The following is an 18,788-nucleotide window of genomic DNA, read 5'->3' on the forward strand; positions in this document are numbered from 1 at the left end:
TATCTTTGCCTGAGAGCCCCTTGATTTCAAAATTATGATAATTTGGAGGGAGAGGGTTTACATTCTCCATTTCAAAGAGAAGTTCCTGCCTTTCTTGGCAGACACCTGTCCTCCAAACCAGGACACCCCTACATGCACAGGGACTCTGCCATTGCAAGCTGTGTAGCAGGACCAGGAATTAACAGAGATTGGCTTTCTCCAACCTTCCATGTTCAAAGGTATCACAGAAAGTGCTGCTGTGTAAGGGGATGGGGGCCATGAGCAGCACCAGCAATTCAAACCCTGCCAGAAACCTTCTCCTTCTCCCACACCCCAGTGTGGTCTCCTGGGCTGCTCCCACCCACCAGGTTCAGCCACCCCAAACACATGGAAAGCCAGAGCAGCTCTGAGCAAGTTGGGAAGTTTGCTTGGCAAGGTGGGATGTGAGAAAATGATGTGGGTTTGAGAGGTGTGTGTGCATGATTGAGGGCTGGGATTTGGGTTTGAGAGAGGGTGATGCTGGAGGAGACAAAATGGGAATCTTGGTCTCTATTGATTTAGGCTCTTGAGAATAGTTGTACTCTTCCAGAAAGTTTATTTTGCTTTATTTCCAAGTATGCAGGAGATGTAGCTTTTAAATTGTACTTAAGGTTCAGCATTGCAAAAGGCCAATCTTGGATATTACTGCACTGGGGATGTGAGGGAAGAACACATTTATGGGACCAGGGGGATGAGACATTAAATGGGCTCATTTTCAAAATTAACACGTTGAGCCCACACACTCATCTTGTAAGTAATAAGAATTCTGGTGGTCAATCTTTATCCTCAAGGATGCTTTGTATGGTGTGCACCCCTTCCTCAGAGACACAGGGAACTCCAAGGCAGTGAAAGTTGGGGGCTCATGTTGAATTTTAACTCCTGGCTGCAAACTGCACATGCTAAAGCAAACATACTCAATTTGATCAAAACCAAGATATGTTTTTTTATGACATTCAATTTCTCATTGAGGAAAAATGTTCCTGTCTAGTTGCAGGTGACATTTAAAACCCAAGCTAGTATCTTCAACATTTAGACATAAAACTTAAATGAAAATAAGGTATTTAAGACTTGTCACAAGAATTAACTAGCTCACAGCCATACCAGTGTTTCTACTAACTCCTTATGTGCATTTGGGTTTTGCACTTAGATACAAACAGAACTATAGCCAGGCCCTGGACAGGTGTCAATGTGGCCATGTAGAGCTGAGACAAAGGTGAATTAATGCATGAGTCTAAGGAAAGACTTCAAATTAAAAAAAATTGGGATAAGTGTTTAGAAGTCTAGTTCTTTGTATAAAAAGAAATACTTCATAAAACCTTTGTGATTGAAAAAGAGAAAAGCAGCAATTTGGCTGAAGATATTTTGATATTCACATTTTTATACCAAAAAAAAAAAAAATTTCCACAGGTGTGTTCCACAAATGAATAATCAAGCACTTAACCAAGTGTTTGTTTTGAAACAGTTTGGGTAATGTTCAACAGCTGTTTCTCTCCTCTGCTGGTTCCCAAACACCAAACTCCAATTTTTAAAAGCCTTCACCTTTGAACCAGAGTAAATGCTTGTTCCATCTCCCAGTCTCTGGATTTGATATTGATTCTGTTTAAAGCAGATTTCAGAGACCAGCTTTGGGTAGGAGAGCCATTGGTGATCAGGAAACTGAAAACCCCATTGTGCTGTGCTGACACCTCCACCCAGTGCTGCTCGTGGTGAGCAAATGAGGAAGAGACACTTGCTCACGTACCTGATATTTGCTACACCACCAACACAAATAAACAAACTGTGTGCAGAGATCTTCATTTCATTCCAAGAATAATCATCAAAATGTAAAAATATTAGATTAGCTCAAGATGTAAAAATATCAGATTAGCTACTCTTAGTTAGGTACTACTCGTTGGACTGCACCATGATGTAAGGGCAAAGTGTGTGCAGATGTCCAGAGGAGACAGAAAGAGGGAAAACGTCCCTTTTTGCACAGTATGTGTCCAGTTCCCAAATGTCAAGGTAATCCCAGTGGTGAAAAGAAAGAGAACTTTTTACATTTAGTAACATTTATTTCTGCATTCGGTATCAAGTACATAAGTGCAAATATTCAGAGTCCATAATTAAGTCCATTAGGAACTACAGAGAATGTAATACAAATCGTAATAAATTGAACATGCTGGAACTTTCCAGTTACCATACATGTAAATCAGCCTGTCAATCCTTTACGACAAAAGTACTGGGTTTTGTGTTCTTTTTCTCCTTTTTTATTTTTTTTTTTTTTGAGTTATACAAAACTGATTACCATAAGTACCGATTACTGTTTATTTTATTTGTGCTGGAAAACACTAAAACATCAGTCTACAATTCTATATAGTTAATAAAGATGAATCCAACCAGCAACCCAGTGACGTAGAAGCAATTTTAACTATTGCATCAAGTGCGCTAAGCAGGAAAGCCCCTAGCCACATGTAACATTAAAAGTTATAGAAGCAATGCCAATAGAAGAAGGAAAAACACTAAAAAAAAAATTAAATAAAGAGGTCAATATTATTTAGGCTCTCACCATCATGCACTTTATAAGCAACACAAAAAACCACATCTAGTACACTTTTCTCTTTACTATACTTTAGTGCTTGACACAAGTGATTGCAAATATTCTAAGTGCAGAAGCAGCAGGGGAAAAGCACTGCTTCTCAGTTTTATGTTTCTAAGATTATGGTGTTGAGAAAAAAAAAAGAATGATAAATTTGCAGTAAAGTGTAAGAACAGAGCTGTTTTCACTCCAGATTTCCCCATTATGCACTATTGTAGTCAATGAATTCTTGATGTCTGCTTTACTCTGCCTTTCTCTTAGCACCTGGGATTTTAGCTTGAATCCTAAAAGACAAAGGGAAAAAAAAGAAAAATTATTATATGGTGAGGCAGTTATTCCACTCCAGTGGTTCCCCACCTGGACTCTTATCCAGGGATAACCTCTAGTCCATGTTCAGTGTGTTGTCTCAACAGAGGAATTAAAGTGCCATGAGAAACAGCAGTGATGTCCAGCTAGGTTCTTACAGGCCTGGTTTTTGGTGGTTCATGTAATCTTGGAATATGTTCAGTGATATTCTCCCCCCAGCATTATTTCTCCATGAACTATTCTCTATAGAAAGCCAAGAATGGAGTCTAAAAATAGAATTTTCAGAACAAAATTTCACCCAGGTCTTCTGCCTGTTCCGTGGGGATTTGAAGCACTAAAGATCAAGGTGCTTCCTGGTGTTTGTGTGACAGGGTGGGGTCCTAATTCCCACTTTGGTCATTAATGCTATCAGCTCCCTGGATGCCAAAACAACAGGCTTGGAGTGGTCAGTGGGGAAGAGAATTAACCCATTCCTTCCTGTTTGTCCTGGCCAGGTACCAGTGTGCACAGCAGTTCACAACTGGGCTGTTCTGTCCACAATCCCCCAAACAGCAGAGGAGGGGACAGAAGGATGGAGTGCCTTAGTCTGCACCCAGCTGGGAGGGTCTGTGTTCCTCCAGGGATCTGCCCTCCCTCAACCTCTCACATGCCAGGATCTGGGGAGGACACCACTGACAGGACAGCGTCCCCAGGGCCACCCAGCCACCCCCAGGGCACCCCAGCCTCACACACTGAACTCACTTTGCCACCACCGTGTTTATGTGGGTCCGCACCAGCCCCAAGTATTGATCAATCTGTGCCTGCAGAGAGCAAGAGGAGACCAAATCAATGAGGCAACGACCAGGGAGAGCCACCCAGCCACCCCAAATCTCTGTGCAGACACACCTACCTGGTACTTGTCATATACAACAGGGAGAGTAAACATAGACACCACAGCTGAGGAGGAAAAGAGCACAGAGTTATGTTCCTGCAGATCAGATTCCTCCAGAGGAGAGACCTACTTTGGTGACAAACACATTATCGTGCCACTTGGTCAGCTGATCCATCAGGGAGCTTTGTATTAAAAATGCACTTTGCTCAAACCTCCCAAATATGGAATTCCCCATTGCTCTGGGACTGGGAGCTGCAAAACCATGAACTGCAAGGTAGCTCTAGCAGGAGGGGCAGCTAATAGAGCAATGAATATTTACTGGGAAGGGAAATAAATGTTGGTGGTTTAACTGAGGGGAAGGCATGCCAGAGATAGGCTGTTTTGTCTACGTTGAAATCCAGAGGGAGTACAAGTTAAAAATAGATTTTAAAAAGAAATGTTGGTTTTTACCCATTATCAGAAGAGTCAGGCCATTGAAGAGGGCTCCCACGTAAGTCAGCAGCCACATTAGTACTGCAAACTAAATTAAAGATGGATCATTACATCACCTCCACTGCCAGCATAAGAAGAAAGGAGTTTGCTAATATAACAGCACATTAGCCTTTTTTAAAGTGGAAGGGAGTGGCTAAGGCACATTAGGAACTATGTAGTTTTTCTAGGTGTATAAACCCCATTCTCCAGTCTGCTTCTCATCCCCTAAGCTCAGCTTTCATGTCTATTTAGGACTTACATTGCATCCATGTAGGACTCTGCATTGAGAATGGCATGGGCACATTTCTGCATCCAATTTTTATGATGGTAGGGGTCATCCCAAACAGGTTAAACAGATCCCTGAAGTGACAATCCCAGGGACTGATAGCACTTGAGGCTGAGATGGGTACATTTTCCTTGAATTCTTTTAGGAGCCTAGCCTATGTCTGTTCTCTTAATGATCTTCCCTTTGCTCTAAAGGACACGTGCTTGAGTGTAAGGCTAAAAATCAATAGTTATTTCAGCAGGGAGTGAAAGATCTTCTTCCATAGCAGGAAATGCCATCAGAGGAAATCCAGATTAATAAAGGGGAACATTATTTTGTAGCAAAGCAATAGAAAGCATAATGCTGGGACATTTCTAGAACTGAGGTGGAGCTAAGCTGGTTCTGCAAATTTATACATCCTGTAGCAGCTATCAATACATTCAAATGCCAAACCTCTAAAGTGCTGGAAACAGTTTTTAAAACATAAAGCAGAGCAACTTTTGTATTTGGAGCTACACAAAACTAGGTTTCATGATGACTCTGTCAACATGGGAAGCAGCTCTTTGAAATGTAGATTGATCCTCTAGAGAGGGGTTAAAAATATTTAAAGCAATCCTACTTTTAAAGAATCCACGAGGTCCTGAACGAGGAAGAGTCTCCTCAGCTCTTTGACTGTGCTGTTGACGTATAGCTGGAGACAATCTGTGTATTTCTGGATCTGGTCCTGTGAAAGATTCATCTCCATCTCCAAGTAGGCTCTGCCAGAAACACAGGTCCCGTTACAAACCTGGGACATTTCCTGCTGTTCATGCTCATACCCATCCAGCCCATCATTCCCTCCTTCCCAGACTTCACTTCCTTGTGCTGGAGCAATGTGTTCCCCTCCCTGCAGGCACAGGGCCACCAGCACCCCCTCCTCACCTGCATGACCCATCTCTCTGGGTGATGCTCAGCTGGGGCTGTTCACCTCCAGCCTGGTCTGCATGGGATTTCTCTCTTCCTCACCCAAAAGGGGATACAAATCTGACCTGGGAGTTTTCCCCACAAGTTCCATGCTGTTCTCTGAGCTACACCCCCATCCTGCTGCTCAGAACTGACCCAAGAGAAGCAGGAGCAGCACCCCAACAAGATTCATTTTGTGTGTGTGTGTTTACAAACCACACCAGTTCCATGACCTGGTTGGCAGAGCAGAGGAGAAAGGGTCACTGCTCTTGTGGAGCAAAGCCCCCAGACCCTGTGGAGAGTGGGGAGTGCATTGGCACCATCACTTAGATATTGGGTCAATGGAGAAAAGACATAGATAGATTGTGCTCAGAAACAATGCTCTTTTCTCTTGCAGGTATGCTGTATTATGACCAACTCTAAAGAAACTCCTTTTCTCTGCTTAAAATTTCCTGTATCTTTTTTAAGAAAAAAAACCCCATGTCTTAGAAGATGACGATTTTTGTAGTGTGTTGTTTTTCTTTCTCTCTGCAGGATCTGAGACACTGTAAAAACACCATTATTTCCCGCTTTATGAGCAAGAAGAGAATTTAATCCAGCACCAAACAGCGCTTGGGCATCTCTACGAAACCACTCACTTGAAGGGGTGGCCCTCGTCCGTCTTCTGCACAGCCTGTAGCACTGATTTGTAGATTCTGAAGCTGATGGTGGCCGAGAGGCCGGCCAGGGCCAGGTAAGCCACGACGCTGACGACGCTGAACTGGGTCAGGGAGAAGAGCAGCAACAGGAGGCTGCCAAACACGATCCCTGTCTGCTTGATGTCACGCCAGTACAACAGGTCGATAGCTGGGGGGAGAAAAGGAAATTGTTAAAGGCAGGAACTGGGAAGGTGTTGGTGGTTGTGGAAGGGGCTTTCAGCTCGTCTGAGAGAGTTAAGTGATAAGGTTTACTTCTGGAAGGAATTTTAGCAAGGCTGTTGGTATGGAGACTGAGAAGAGAAGAAGGAGAAAAAGATAAGCAAGAAGAAATTTCCAGCTGGGAAAAGTATTTTTGGAAAAGTATTTTTAAAAAGTTTTGTGAAAAACAGTGGTGGAGACAGTTTTGCATCAATGAACGTTATGTTGTTCTATTGTAACCAATGAATAAAGTGTAAACTTTGTAGAGTGTATAAAAGCCAGCTGTTGTAATGAATGGATTTTGGCCTTCTGAGATGCAGTGTGTCCTTTTGTCTGTCCCAACAGCGATGGGAGGTGCCTGCTGTGGGCACTGAGTGACCCTCAGAGGAGGACAAGGGGGGCAGTGATGTCTCTGCTCACAGCAGCCCCAACACGAGCTCCTCAGCAGGAGCAGCCAAGGCACTTGAGCGGCGCGCTGAGGAAATCACAACCCGTGACCTACTTGAAATCCTTGTTTTCCTTGTGCCTGTGCCTGGGTTAGATAAGATGGGTGAGTATCTCCAACCGCAGCACGGTGGGTGGGTCTCCTGCAGCAGCAAGGCAAGTGCAGGCTGGGGTTTGTGTTGTTGCTAGGGCTGTATGGAAGATTTCAACCTACCTGGCATTTACTCAGTCTGAAAATTCCAATTTTTTATTTCTTATTTTTTTTTCACAAGTTCAAATGCCAAATGCTCGATCAAAGCGTTTTGCAGTTTTGGTTGTTGATAAATGAATGAGAAAGTTTGGGGCTAGCTGCAATAAACCACTTTCCCATTCAAAGTCTTGACAATATAATTTTGTTATTTCATAAGTTTTGAGAAAGGAAAAGACTCCTGGTTTTACTACTGCTTCATAGTTCCATGAGTAGGAAACAATTTTTCAGATAAGGCCTTCAAATACAGAATAAATTTCTCTCACTACTCAATCCAGCCATCTCAGAAATACTAAAAAAAAAAAAAAGCTTTCTGCTTGTTATATAACTTCCCCTTCCATGGGAGGTGCTGGCTAGAACAAAACAAGTGCATCAGACCATTTTCAACTAGTGCATGTTTACAATTGTAAAGCAGTTAACTGTTTTCCACCCACTTTGTATATTTTATTTCAACCTCTCCAGCAAAAAATTTTAGCGTCACGCACAGCCACTAAAATGGCAAAATTTTACAAAAGGATTGTGGAATATCCAGTCCACAGAGGTGAATTTAATCTGTTTACACCCACAACCTGTTTCTGAGAGGACATGGGATGAAGATCCAGCCAGAGAATGTGCTCATGACAACCTAAACAAAACAGCTTTAATTTCACACACTGCACAAGTCCTCAAGAACAGCTTGAACACACCACCAGCCAAACAGATTTGAGAGATGCCACTTGTCAAATCATTCTGAACAAAGAGTAAATTCAGGAAAACTGCAATCTGTCAAGGAAAAAAAAAAAAGTCACCAATACTAAAAGAGACAAAATTAATCCAGCCTCTTAGTCCTTATCATCTAATCTCCAAAAATTGTGAGTCATCACAGCATGTTTGCCTTGAGTCAATGAATTATATTACTCACTACTATTACACATATTAGCCCTGCTTTACAGTGATGGGCTTGAATGCAAGAATTGCTGTTGTATCACTGAGCTCTCCTCTTCTCATGCATCATTCACATATGATTTTATTCTCCACCAATACACACTATATAATAACATTTTACTATTTTTAAACGTTCAGCCCCATGATGAGCACACATGACTGTGTCCTCTGGGCTGCATGGAAGCCGTGGGATGAGGGACCTTGGTGCCTGTTTTGGGATCCTGGCTGCTGACTCCCCAAAACAGGGACCAGCCTTTTACAGATGTATGCCCACATACATGAAAACCTGGATGGGCAGCATGGAATGCTCCAAAATGCAGTTCCAGCATTGTCAGAGCACCTGGGCGAGGAGGAGATTTAGCAGCAGACACATCTGGATTGCAGGACACAGCTGGAGCTCCACAGATTGCTCACAGTAATGAGGTGCTGGAGCATGCAACTCCATCCTCACAAACCATCCTTACAAAATGGCATCCAGACCACAAACGTGCAGGTTTGGCCATTTTTCATGTTCTATTTCAATAAAGGTACTTCAAAATCCTGCAGCACAAGTGGGTGCTGTCACCAGTGAGCATCTGGGCAGCAGGTATTTCATTTTCTGTGAGGGTGGTGAGGCCCTGGCACAGGGTGCCCATAAAGCTGTGGCTGCCCCATCCCTGGAAGTGTCCCAGACCAGGCTGGATGGGGCTTGGACCAAGTGGAAGCTATCCCTGCCCATGGCAGGAGGGGTGGAATGAGATGATTTTTAAGGTTCCTTCCAACCAAACCCATTCTAAGATTCTGTGATTATCCACAACCTGATATTTTTTGTGCTCAAAAATTACTCTGTCAGAGGAGAGTACTGGAAATCTCTGGAAATCTGTGAGATACTTATGTTTTCCATCACACAAAACCTCAACATTAAATTAAATAAGCACAGGTGAGCTGATGTACATGGTACATCATCTGCTGATGGCAGACAAAGAACACACGCCAGGAGAAAACACTCCCTGGGACACAGGCAGTAAAGAGCAAACAAATGAGAACTGAGCCAAAAAATACAAAATGAACTCCAATAGAGTTCTCTGAGTAAATCCCAATTAATTATAAGATCCAAAATTACCAACTAAGCCTTTTTCTTCCAATGATCTTCCAACTCATACTCCTGCAGACCAGCAGGTCTGCATTCTCATGCAGAGAGATGCATTTTCTCATTCCCTTCAGAAGGGAAGATGTTGAGTTACTCAAGACAGGTTTGACAGGTATGTGTATATCCTGAAAGTCACCTGTTCCTGCCATGGAATGACTGGGATATTTACTCAGCTGTATCAGGTAAGGAAAGGATCAGAGATGGACAGAGGCCAAGTGACACAGTTCTGGGAACAAGTCATGTGTGAGGGAGGAGATGAAAAAGCATCTGGCCTCTTTCTCCAGCCAAAACAGACCTGGGAGAGAGGGATCCTGTGTCTTCTAGACCTGAGGCAAATATTCCCATGTGCATGGGAAGAAAAGCCAACCACCAGCAGGAAAATCTCAGCACAGAAAAGGGAGATACGAGTTCTGTGATTTTTACATGGCTCTCCCAGTGCCCAGGTCCAGCCTGGGAGCACAGTCCCCTCACCCACAGCCTGCCAGATCTGTCAGGATTCTCAAGGGCTGGAAGAACATCTGCTTTCTCCTCATCTCCCTCAAAGGGACAGGCAGCTGCAGCACTGCTGCCCTGTCCAGCTGCTTGGGAGGGATTTGATTCTCCTCTGGCCATTCCTCCTCCTCTCCCTGAAGGAGAAGGGGCTGAGCCAAACCTCTCTGCAAAAGGTGATGCAGGAGGGAGATGAACCTCCCAGCTCCTTGGGCAGGGAAGGGGAAGAAGAAGGATCCAGAGCTAGAAATCAGTGGAGACTTGGGAAGACTTTGGCTGACAGGCCTCAGGGATTTGAGCTATATCAGTTCCCCTGGAATTTAGATGCTGCTAAAAAACACCTGAGTTACACCTGTCAGAGCCATGTTTTCTCTTTCAGTTGCAGCTTCTGTCACTTCAAAGGCTTTTTATATTATTGGAATGGAGAATAGAATAGAATAGAATAGAATAGAATAGAATAGAATAGAATAGAATAGAATAGAATAGAATAGAATAGAATAGAATAGAATAGAATAGAATAGAATAGAATAGAATAGAATAGAATAGAATAGAATAGAATAGAATAGAATAGAACTGAACTGACTGTTTCAGTTGGGAGGCACCCACAACCATCACCTACTCTAACAGCCTGACCAATTCAGGCTGACCAAAAGCTAAAAGATGTTTTTGAGGGCATTTTCCAAATGTCTCTGAAACACTGGCAGGTTTGGGACATTGACCCTCTTTGTAGAAGCCAGTTCCAGTTTGACCACCCTCTGGGTAAAGAAATGCTTCCCTGCTGAGACAGTAGCCAAACACATTTTTCTCCAACATTCCCTTACCTAAGCAAATCTCCCTTAAAAGCAGGGAGAGGTGCTCTGGGTGCAGAACGCCCCAGCTGGGATCTTTGCCTGGCTTCCTCAGAGTGCCATTTTCTCCTGTAACCATTTACACCAGAGCCAAAGTACCTGTCACATCAGCCTGGTGCTCTAAATAGAGACCAAGGGGCAAACAAAATAGAAATTTTCTTACTGACCATCAGGTGAATCTGGACTTGTATCAACCCTCCTCACACCCTTTCTGAATAGGAATTAAAATTAAAGATGAGGTTTTCCACCACGTTATTATGTCTGCTTTGAGTTTTATCTCACCCTGTATTCATGTAAAACTGATTAGGATACCAAACAACTCATCCCAAACTCTCCTGGGTTTAATGTCTTCCAACAGGTCACTAAGTACAGCCAGTGCCTGAGCCTCTGCTGAAGGGCAGCTGCCTGCACCCTCTCCTTGGCACACTGAACAGACAACCAGCTAGAGTGGCCTCCCCAGCACATGGGGATGCAGAGGGAATGAGGATGACAGGGCCAGGAGCTGAGCTGGAGCTGCAGCTTTCACACACACACACACACACACACACACACACACACACACACACTCCTGGGCAGAGCCACTCCTCAGCTCAGCCAGGCTGGGACAGCTGCCAGCCCAGCTCTAAGGTGGGCACAGCATTCCCCACGCAGACTAAAGGACAGAGGATACCCCACAGCATGAATTAACCACATCATAACTGAGAGCTTTGGGCAATCAGAAGGGAAAGGGTAAAAGGTCCTAGAGTGGTGCAGGGTCTGGCAGGGGGTGTGTGTGTGTGCACTGCCCAGACCCCACCACAATGGCACAATTCTGAGCGATGCACACTGAATATTCATGAGGCAGGAGGCTGGTGCCACGGGAGGCTGTGATGTGTGATGTGCATGCAATTGGGCAGGGGCTCAGCCTGCTTGGCCAAGCAGGAGCCACTTCTGAGAGCCAAAACGCCAACTTCAAACCACACGGTCTGCAAAAGGGGTTTGGGCACTGAAATCAGCCTTGGCTTCACTTGAGGGTTGGGCTCCTTCTGTTTTGAAGATCTCTACTGTAAAGTCCTGCCCATGCCCATTAACATGCAGAAGCTGTTCTGCTGTAGCTTTCCATGATCTCCCTTTGGCCTCCTGGAAGGAGGGAAGCTACATCACCCACTTTGCACTCTTAACAGTACAACTCAGAGGTCTGAGTCATTTGTGGAGGTATAAAAGGACTCAGGGTTTTGCCAGAACTGCCTCAGACTCAAAACTATTTGCATTTATTAGGGAAGACTTACCAGACATCCTTAAGACAGCAGTGCTGCAGGTCACTGCCACTGCCTCTGAAGAATTTTTCTGTAGAAGCGTGTCTGATGAGCTGCTTATCTGCAAGTATCGCCTGCTTGTGGTTTTTAACTCACAGCAGAACTTGCAAAATGTTACTCAAGTAGTCTTCTAGCTGCAGTATTTTTCAAGGGTGCCAAAACTGCTTGAAAGCCATAATTTATGGCAGAACCTCACCTGACTAAACTAACGGGATCCCGCACTCGGGGCCAAGTCACGGGCCAGCAAAGTACAGGAAACCACCTGTAAATATGAGCAGCTGGTAAATACCCATGTTTGTGGAACAAGCTAAAATTAACCTGACAAATATAAGGAAGCAGCATCAGGGAGAGCTTTTGGCAGCAGGGAATGGCTCAGTAGTGCCTAAGAGCTCTCACAGCTCTTTCCACGGCTTGCAGCAGAAAATGTTCCTGCTCCTTGGCATCAAAAAAGACAGATGTGGGGGCTGGAAAGGGCAGTGCCAAGGCAGACTGATTAGAAATGCTCCTAAATCCATTCTTGTTAGGATCTGGAAAACACAAGGGCTGGGCTTTGGGGGTTTTTGTGGTGCCCAGAAGCCTCGTGGTGTGGGGTAGCCTCCTGAGCAGAGATCCCAGAGAGAGAACACAGCATCCAAACCAACCTGTAGCTAAAATGTCCTCCTGCATCGTTATGTTTTCCAAAAATACTTTTGTAGGAAAAATGGGGATCTTCCCATTCCATGTCTCAAAGAAAGCGTTTTAGAATGAAAATTAATGATCAACCAAGCAGAGACTGGACAATTCAAATCTTCCACAGCTTCTCCTCTGAAAATCTCTGCTCCCTCCTTCTGACATTGCAAGTTTTTCTTCTATGAAAAATGATCATGCAAAAAGCAGAATTTCCATGGAATCTAGTACAAAAAGTGTGAGCAAACCCCATCCTTCAAATGAAGCCCATGGGCCCCAATGTTTATATAACAGGTTGTACACTCTGTAATACACTACTAACACCTTTGGAAGTGATCAAGCTGCCCATGGAGATACCACCAGGCCTGCTTAGGAGGTGAAATAAATGGGTTGCACTGCTTCACTCCTATCTAATAACAGTTTTTAAGAGAAGTGAGAAAAGCCTCTCTCTACACAGCATTTACTTCTGCACACAGTGCAACATTAGAATTCATAAATATAAATGACTTCATAAGGCATTTATCAGACCTTCTGGGAGTGAAAAAACGAAGAAACACAATTTATGGAAAACAATCTTGTTTGTAACCCTGTCACAGAAGTATTTGACAACCAATAAGACAATGCTGTAGATATTGGGTAGAAATAAATCCTGCTCACACGCAGAGCAAGCCCAGTTTGCAGGTTTAACTACAAGCTGCAGCCTTTCCCTCTCCTCTGCAATGAAGGATCCAGTGTGGACATTGCTCCCTTTCCACAGCAGATTTGATTCCAATATAGTACAGATGGATCCACAGTTTAATGAGCAGTCTGCTGCCTTCAGGAGACTGCTGTGAGGAAGAGCAGAGCCAGGAGAGAATATCTGTGCTCTTTCATCAGCCATTTCTCCTCATCCTTCCTCTCCAGCCTGGAGGAATCTCTCCATACCTCTCTACCTCTGTACACACTCTGACATTAACTTCCTGTCTTCAATTCAGCTTTATAACTTTATCATCCACCTGTTTCAAGGTTTAACTTGGAAGTTCAGACCTTCTTAGTCCCCAGAGTCTGACAAGAGGAGATCAAGAATAGGACCAGGGAAAAGGAAAGCCTTGATAAAGGATGCCCTCCATGTTATCTCCTACAATATCTGCAAAATCAAGATGTGAGCAGCAAAATATTAATGGATTGCCTTATGTGAGGCACCAGAGTAGGCTTGGGTAGACAGGAGAGGACTGGCAGTAAAAGAGGATTGTCAGTAAAAAATCAACCCAACAACCACACCCCACACGAGCCTATTGCAGCATTTGTGATCATTAATTATTAATGTGATTGTTGCTGCTATTAACGATTATGATGTTGTTATCTCCATGTTCATGTGAGAGATGCTTTAAGACCAGGATTGAGCACAGCAGGAGGAAAAATGCACAACTCCTGCTCATCAAACTGTATCACTGGCTGCCTTGGCCAGTTTCTGTGGAGGATGTTATGGCTCTCACCTGAAGTGGGAAGAAACCAGAGAGACCAAGCAGCATCCCCAAATGCAGGCTCTGAGTGCACATAATGCTGTGGAAATGGTGAGATTTTCCTGAGAAGCTCCTGGACCAACGGAATAGATCTGGACTCTCTCTTAGACTCTACCCAAACATTTGAAAATCTGCAGATTTTCAAAATGAGTGTTCAGACCTATGTTATTTATAATTAAATATGGTGTGGAGAAAGTACTTCCTTCTGGAATCATAAAAGCCTCACCTGAACTCCCTTTCAGGGACCTAATGAGAACAAAAGCAGCCCTCCAACAGTGCCTTCAGCTATTGCCCCCCATAACACTCCTGATGGAGTTTAAATTAATGCTCAGGGAACACCTCAATATACCCTTCTTTGGGAGGATTTTCACCTTGTTGTGGCAATGAAAGAACATCCTCCATCAGTGCTTAAAAGACATAGCTCTGAGCAACGTGGTCTGGTGGAAGCGTCCCTGGCCATGGAAGGGAGGTTGGAACTGGGTGGTCTTTAAGGTCCCTTCCATCCCAAATCATTCTGTGATCCTGTGCTGGCACAGCAGGTGTGCAGAGCACATTTTCTCAATGATTTTTTTCTGCCATCAACAGGAACGTGCTGGAAGAAGAATTCATACAATTTCTGCATCAGTGACCAAAAAAAAAAAAAAAAAACCAAATCTGAAAGTGGTAAACAATCTTGACATACTTCCTCCAAACTTCACAGGAAACCATCTGTGAAATTAGGAAATAAACTCCCTATAAATTGGTATAGTTTTAGGAAACTATGAGCTAAATTGGTTACAGCAGGTGTTGAGTTCATACCAAGGTTTTAGCCCTACCAAGATCCAACACAAGAACCAAATACTGGGGCAGATCCCAGTTGAGAGATCAGCCCACAATATTTTCAGTAAAGCACTGAAAGTACCAACTGGCTGAAGTTTTATTCTCATTATAAAGCTGTAATTAAGCAGACTTCACAACTGTCAATAAGATTACAGATTAACAGCATGCAATGTACTATTGCCATCGAAATTCTTTATCAGTCTTAAAGTGAGGAACATCACCATGAACAGTTCCTGCAGCTTCCCATCACCCTTTGGATATATCAATGGATGTATCAATCAAGTAAGGAAGCTGGCTCTCTGAAAACAGCTGCCAAGAACATGATAATCAATAACTGCAGTCCCAGCACACTAATGTCAACTAGATGGATTTGATGAAGTCTGCAGTCCTTTTTCCACATTAAGTTATAATTCTAATGTGGGTAATATTTAGGATAATTTCTATGAACACTTCACAGGCCTGTGTCTCTGGATCTTTCCATTTTTCTTTTATAATATGTCTTGCAGAAGGTTGAAGCTGCAGGAGCAAGCCTGACAATTATGACCAGCCAAGAGCTGGCACGTAGAAGGAAGAGTGGAAAAGGGAATATTCATGAGGACCATTGTACTGACACCAAACAACTCTCCCAAGCTGGGGTGAAAACTTGGGCACTGATCTCCTGATCCTTCTCTGGTGCCCAGTGACAGGACCTGAGGGGATGACCTGACATCATGTGAGGAAAGGTTTAGGTTGGATATCAGGGAAAGGTTCTTCACTCAGAGGGTGGTTGAGAGTGGCACTGAACAGGCTCCCCAGGGCAGTGGTCACAGCACAAACCTGACAGAGCTCAGGGAGTGTTTGGACAATGTTCTCAGGCACGGGGTGGGATTGTTGGGGTGTCCCGTCCAGAAACTGGATTTTGATGAACCTTGTGAAGTCCCTCCCAACTCAGAATATTCTATGGTATTTTCTATGTCCTTCCTAACCCAGAGCACCTCTCTAGCAGGGTGTGAGCTGTGTCTGCTGAGCTGAGCTCAGCCCCTGGGGAAGGCAGGGGTCCTGCTCCTTCACTGCAGCTGGAGGTGCCCTCGCCCAGCATCTCCCAGTGGGAAGCTGTGCACTGTGTCACGCTCCCATGTCACACTCCCTGTCACACACATGCTGTAGGCTGTGCCTCCAAGGCCCACAGCCACCAGCACACCCAGCAGGGACATTTCTCCTCACACTCATGCATTATGCATGGCTCCATCCCAGCCTGCTTCAAATGCATCACCTTCCAGGGCGGAGATGGCTTGGGCGTGGAAGTCGCTGCAATTCCTTCTTAATATTTTGAATGAAGCAGACACCCAGCAGGGGTGAGTTACTGTCCTGCTAAAGGGCTGGATCATGACCTACCTTTGCTCTAATCCTGCTGTACCTGCAGGATGGGCAGGTAAAACCCAATATTTCAAAATGTGTGCAGCAGCAGCAGTTAATTCACTGCAAGGGAAATATCAGTACCTCGGTTGAGTCAAAGCTTCACCAAGAGCCTTTGCTGCTTCTCACAATCCCCACCCCATTTTACACCAATTACAAGCACTACAGGATCAATTCAATGATACAGCTAGTTGCAGGCTTGGTTGTTGAGTAATCAAAACTTTTGTTAACCTCATTGTTGACTCTCCATCATTTCCATAAAAATATGCTCTGTATTTACTGAGATTTCTCTCTGCATCTGCTACACTCACAGACACATTCCAGACTTTTCAGGGAGGAACCATAATTCCATTGACAATCAAGCTGGCAAAATTATGCATCTCCAGATTTGCACAAAACTGATATTCCAGGTTGAGACAGAGGCAACATGAATAATAGATATTAAAGGAATCAATGAATCGTCTTTAGTCTTTGCTCTCCTGAATTTTAAATTTCCTCTATTTTATCAGGGACTGATCAAAGAATTTTGATGACAGAAATAATATTCTATGGCTATTTCATGTTTTGTGCAGAATCACTTTGGAATCATAAAGCACCACCCAAGGAAAAGAAAAAATATGCAAATGCCATGGAAGTGAGGCAAGTGATTTATTTTAACTGCGTTGATTTTTTCAGACCTGGGATTTTTTTTCAAATCAGCATGGGACATATTGTGTCATTCAATTTTCACCAAATCTACCCCACTTTCAAAAAGGAAAGCAGTGAAGGAGAGAAACCCCACTATTATTATTCATTATTAATTAAACAATAGCAGCATGCCCTTCATTTTTCCCCTTTTTTCATTTATGATTTTTTTTTTTCCTGTTGAGAAGGAAAATACTCGGTTTGGTTCTAAAAACAGGTGGTTCAGCAATCTGACTCAGCAAGCCAATGCTTTTATAAGAATAAACAAAATACTGAGCAATTTTGAATAAAAACCCCAAACCCCACCCTGGGAGGAAGTTCATCTGCAAAGCTCGGATGAAAAGACCCTGAAGTTTGGCTGTGACTCTCTGGTATAAGCTTAATGAATCCCACAAAACACATGGAAAAACCCTTGCCCTTCATTTCGCTGTGGAAAGCCGGAGCTGCTGGAGCCTGGCATTTAACAGGTGCATCTGTTTACTTCCCAGCTACTCATCCTCCTTAAAAAACCCTCAGTTCCTAAACACAATCAGATGCTGAATTGATTGCAAAAATATCAAGCTCCTAAGAGACAAGCGTCTGAAAGGTCTCTCCATCCCCACCCCTCCCCAAAAAAACACTTTAGGAAGGTTTTTCCTGCGTTTATGGAACTGCCTGCAAGCATCCTGGAGCCTTTAATGAGATGATGCTATGGAGTAATCGCTGTCCCAGGGACCCTGCTGCGAGCATCAGCACCATGAACTGATGCCCAGCGTAAACACGCACCTTAAAATCACAAAAACACATCCGAACAAAGCCTGCCCGAAAGGATCAGCCGCCAGCTTTGCTGCCTCTAATCTGCCCACCGAGTAGCGTCACAGAGACTGTCTTTTATCAAAACAAAGGCTGGATGCTGGCTGGGAAGTGTGAAGGCGACTAAAAATGGCTGCAAAGCTGTGCAAGGCTCCCGGGAAGGTGGCCAGCCCCACCCAGCGCAGACACCGACCCGCTCCGAACGCGCTAAACCAGCCCGAAAGGGAGATGCCATTGTTCCCTCCGCCTACGAGAAAACATCACCGCAATGCTTTACCCCCCTAGAACCAGCCCTCGGGAGCATAATGAAAGGATTCATATGTTTTTTTAAAAAAACAATCCTAGAGCAAAGTAGGAAGCGGGGTGCCATCCCGCGGTGCCCCGGCTCTGTCGCGCTCCGTGCCGGAGCTGCGCTTTCTTTGTGTGACACAGGGCTAAGCCCGGCTCTGGGTGTGTCCGTGGGCAGGAGGCACCCAGGAGCCCCATGCCAGCCCCAGCGGGCACCCGGCTTCCCTAAAGCCCGAAAGGTTGGAAATCATGCCAGCGCTACCCCGACGGAGAGAGGCGAGGATGAGGGATGCTCTGAGGGCAAGGGCGGATGCTCCGCTGGGAAGGGAGGACCTGTATCCTGGATGCTTTCAGGGTGAGACACCTGGGGATGGGAGAAATGCATTCCGACAACACAAAACAGGGCCTTTTCAATCTTTCCTCCTTAAATTACCCCCCAAAAGAAAAGCTTGGCGGGGAAGGGGAGAGCAAACAGCATGCAAAGGCCCACAGGTGAACAATGCAAAAATGGATGGATCCTGCCTTCGCCTCCTCTGCCATGCATTCCTAGCATGCAACACCAGAACAGATATAATACCCTGACATTTCCAGTTGCTCCAAAGACAGTCCATCTTGGTGGAATCGGCACTGGCTTGCATCTCGGAGGGCGGAGGGGATTGCCGGTGCTTTGGGTCGGAGGCAGTGCGTTAGCAGCCAGGCATTCCGAGCATGGGTGGGTCGGTGGGTACCGCTGCCTCCCCGCCCGGCTCCGGACTGATGCTGTAAGCAGCACAGGCGGAGGGGGAGGGCATATTGTACGCGCTGCGGTCTCCACTGCAGCAAATCAGCAGTGTGATGTGGTTGCCCTAGGGAGCAGGCTCCTTTGAAAAGGGGATGCAGTCCCTTTTCAAATCAAAAGCTTGCGCTCGGGCGGCTTAGCCTC

General features: G+C 44.7%; 1 protein-coding gene across 2 annotated transcripts in view; it reads right to left on the reverse strand.

Annotated features, from left to right (window-relative positions):
- Positions 1 to 2,048: 2,048 nt before the first annotated feature.
- Positions 2,049 to 18,788, reverse strand: part of RTN1 (reticulon 1) — a 117,318-nt gene continuing 100,578 nt past the window's right edge. Inside the window, exons 1-7 of one of the 2 annotated variants that reach the window (XM_033063670.1) lie at positions 18,444 to 18,778; positions 6,087 to 6,294; positions 5,126 to 5,264; positions 4,221 to 4,290; positions 3,789 to 3,835; positions 3,641 to 3,699; positions 2,049 to 2,877 (exon numbers count right to left, since the gene is read on the reverse strand). In XM_033063670.1, the coding sequence (XP_032919561.1) occupies positions 2,835 to 2,877; positions 3,641 to 3,699; positions 3,789 to 3,835; positions 4,221 to 4,290; positions 5,126 to 5,264; positions 6,087 to 6,294; positions 18,444 to 18,504 (627 nt within the window). In that variant the 5' untranslated portion in view covers positions 18,505 to 18,778 and the 3' untranslated portion in view covers positions 2,049 to 2,834. Of the gene's footprint in view, positions 2,878 to 3,640; positions 3,700 to 3,788; positions 3,836 to 4,220; positions 4,291 to 5,125; positions 5,265 to 6,086; positions 6,295 to 18,443; positions 18,779 to 18,788 lie in introns of those variants that run through there. The other variant, XM_033063669.1, reaches the window with a different exon arrangement.

This window comes from Catharus ustulatus, chromosome 6, assembly GCF_009819885.2.
Source record: "Catharus ustulatus isolate bCatUst1 chromosome 6, bCatUst1.pri.v2, whole genome shotgun sequence".
Lineage (NCBI taxonomy): Eukaryota > Metazoa > Chordata > Aves > Passeriformes > Turdidae > Catharus > Catharus ustulatus.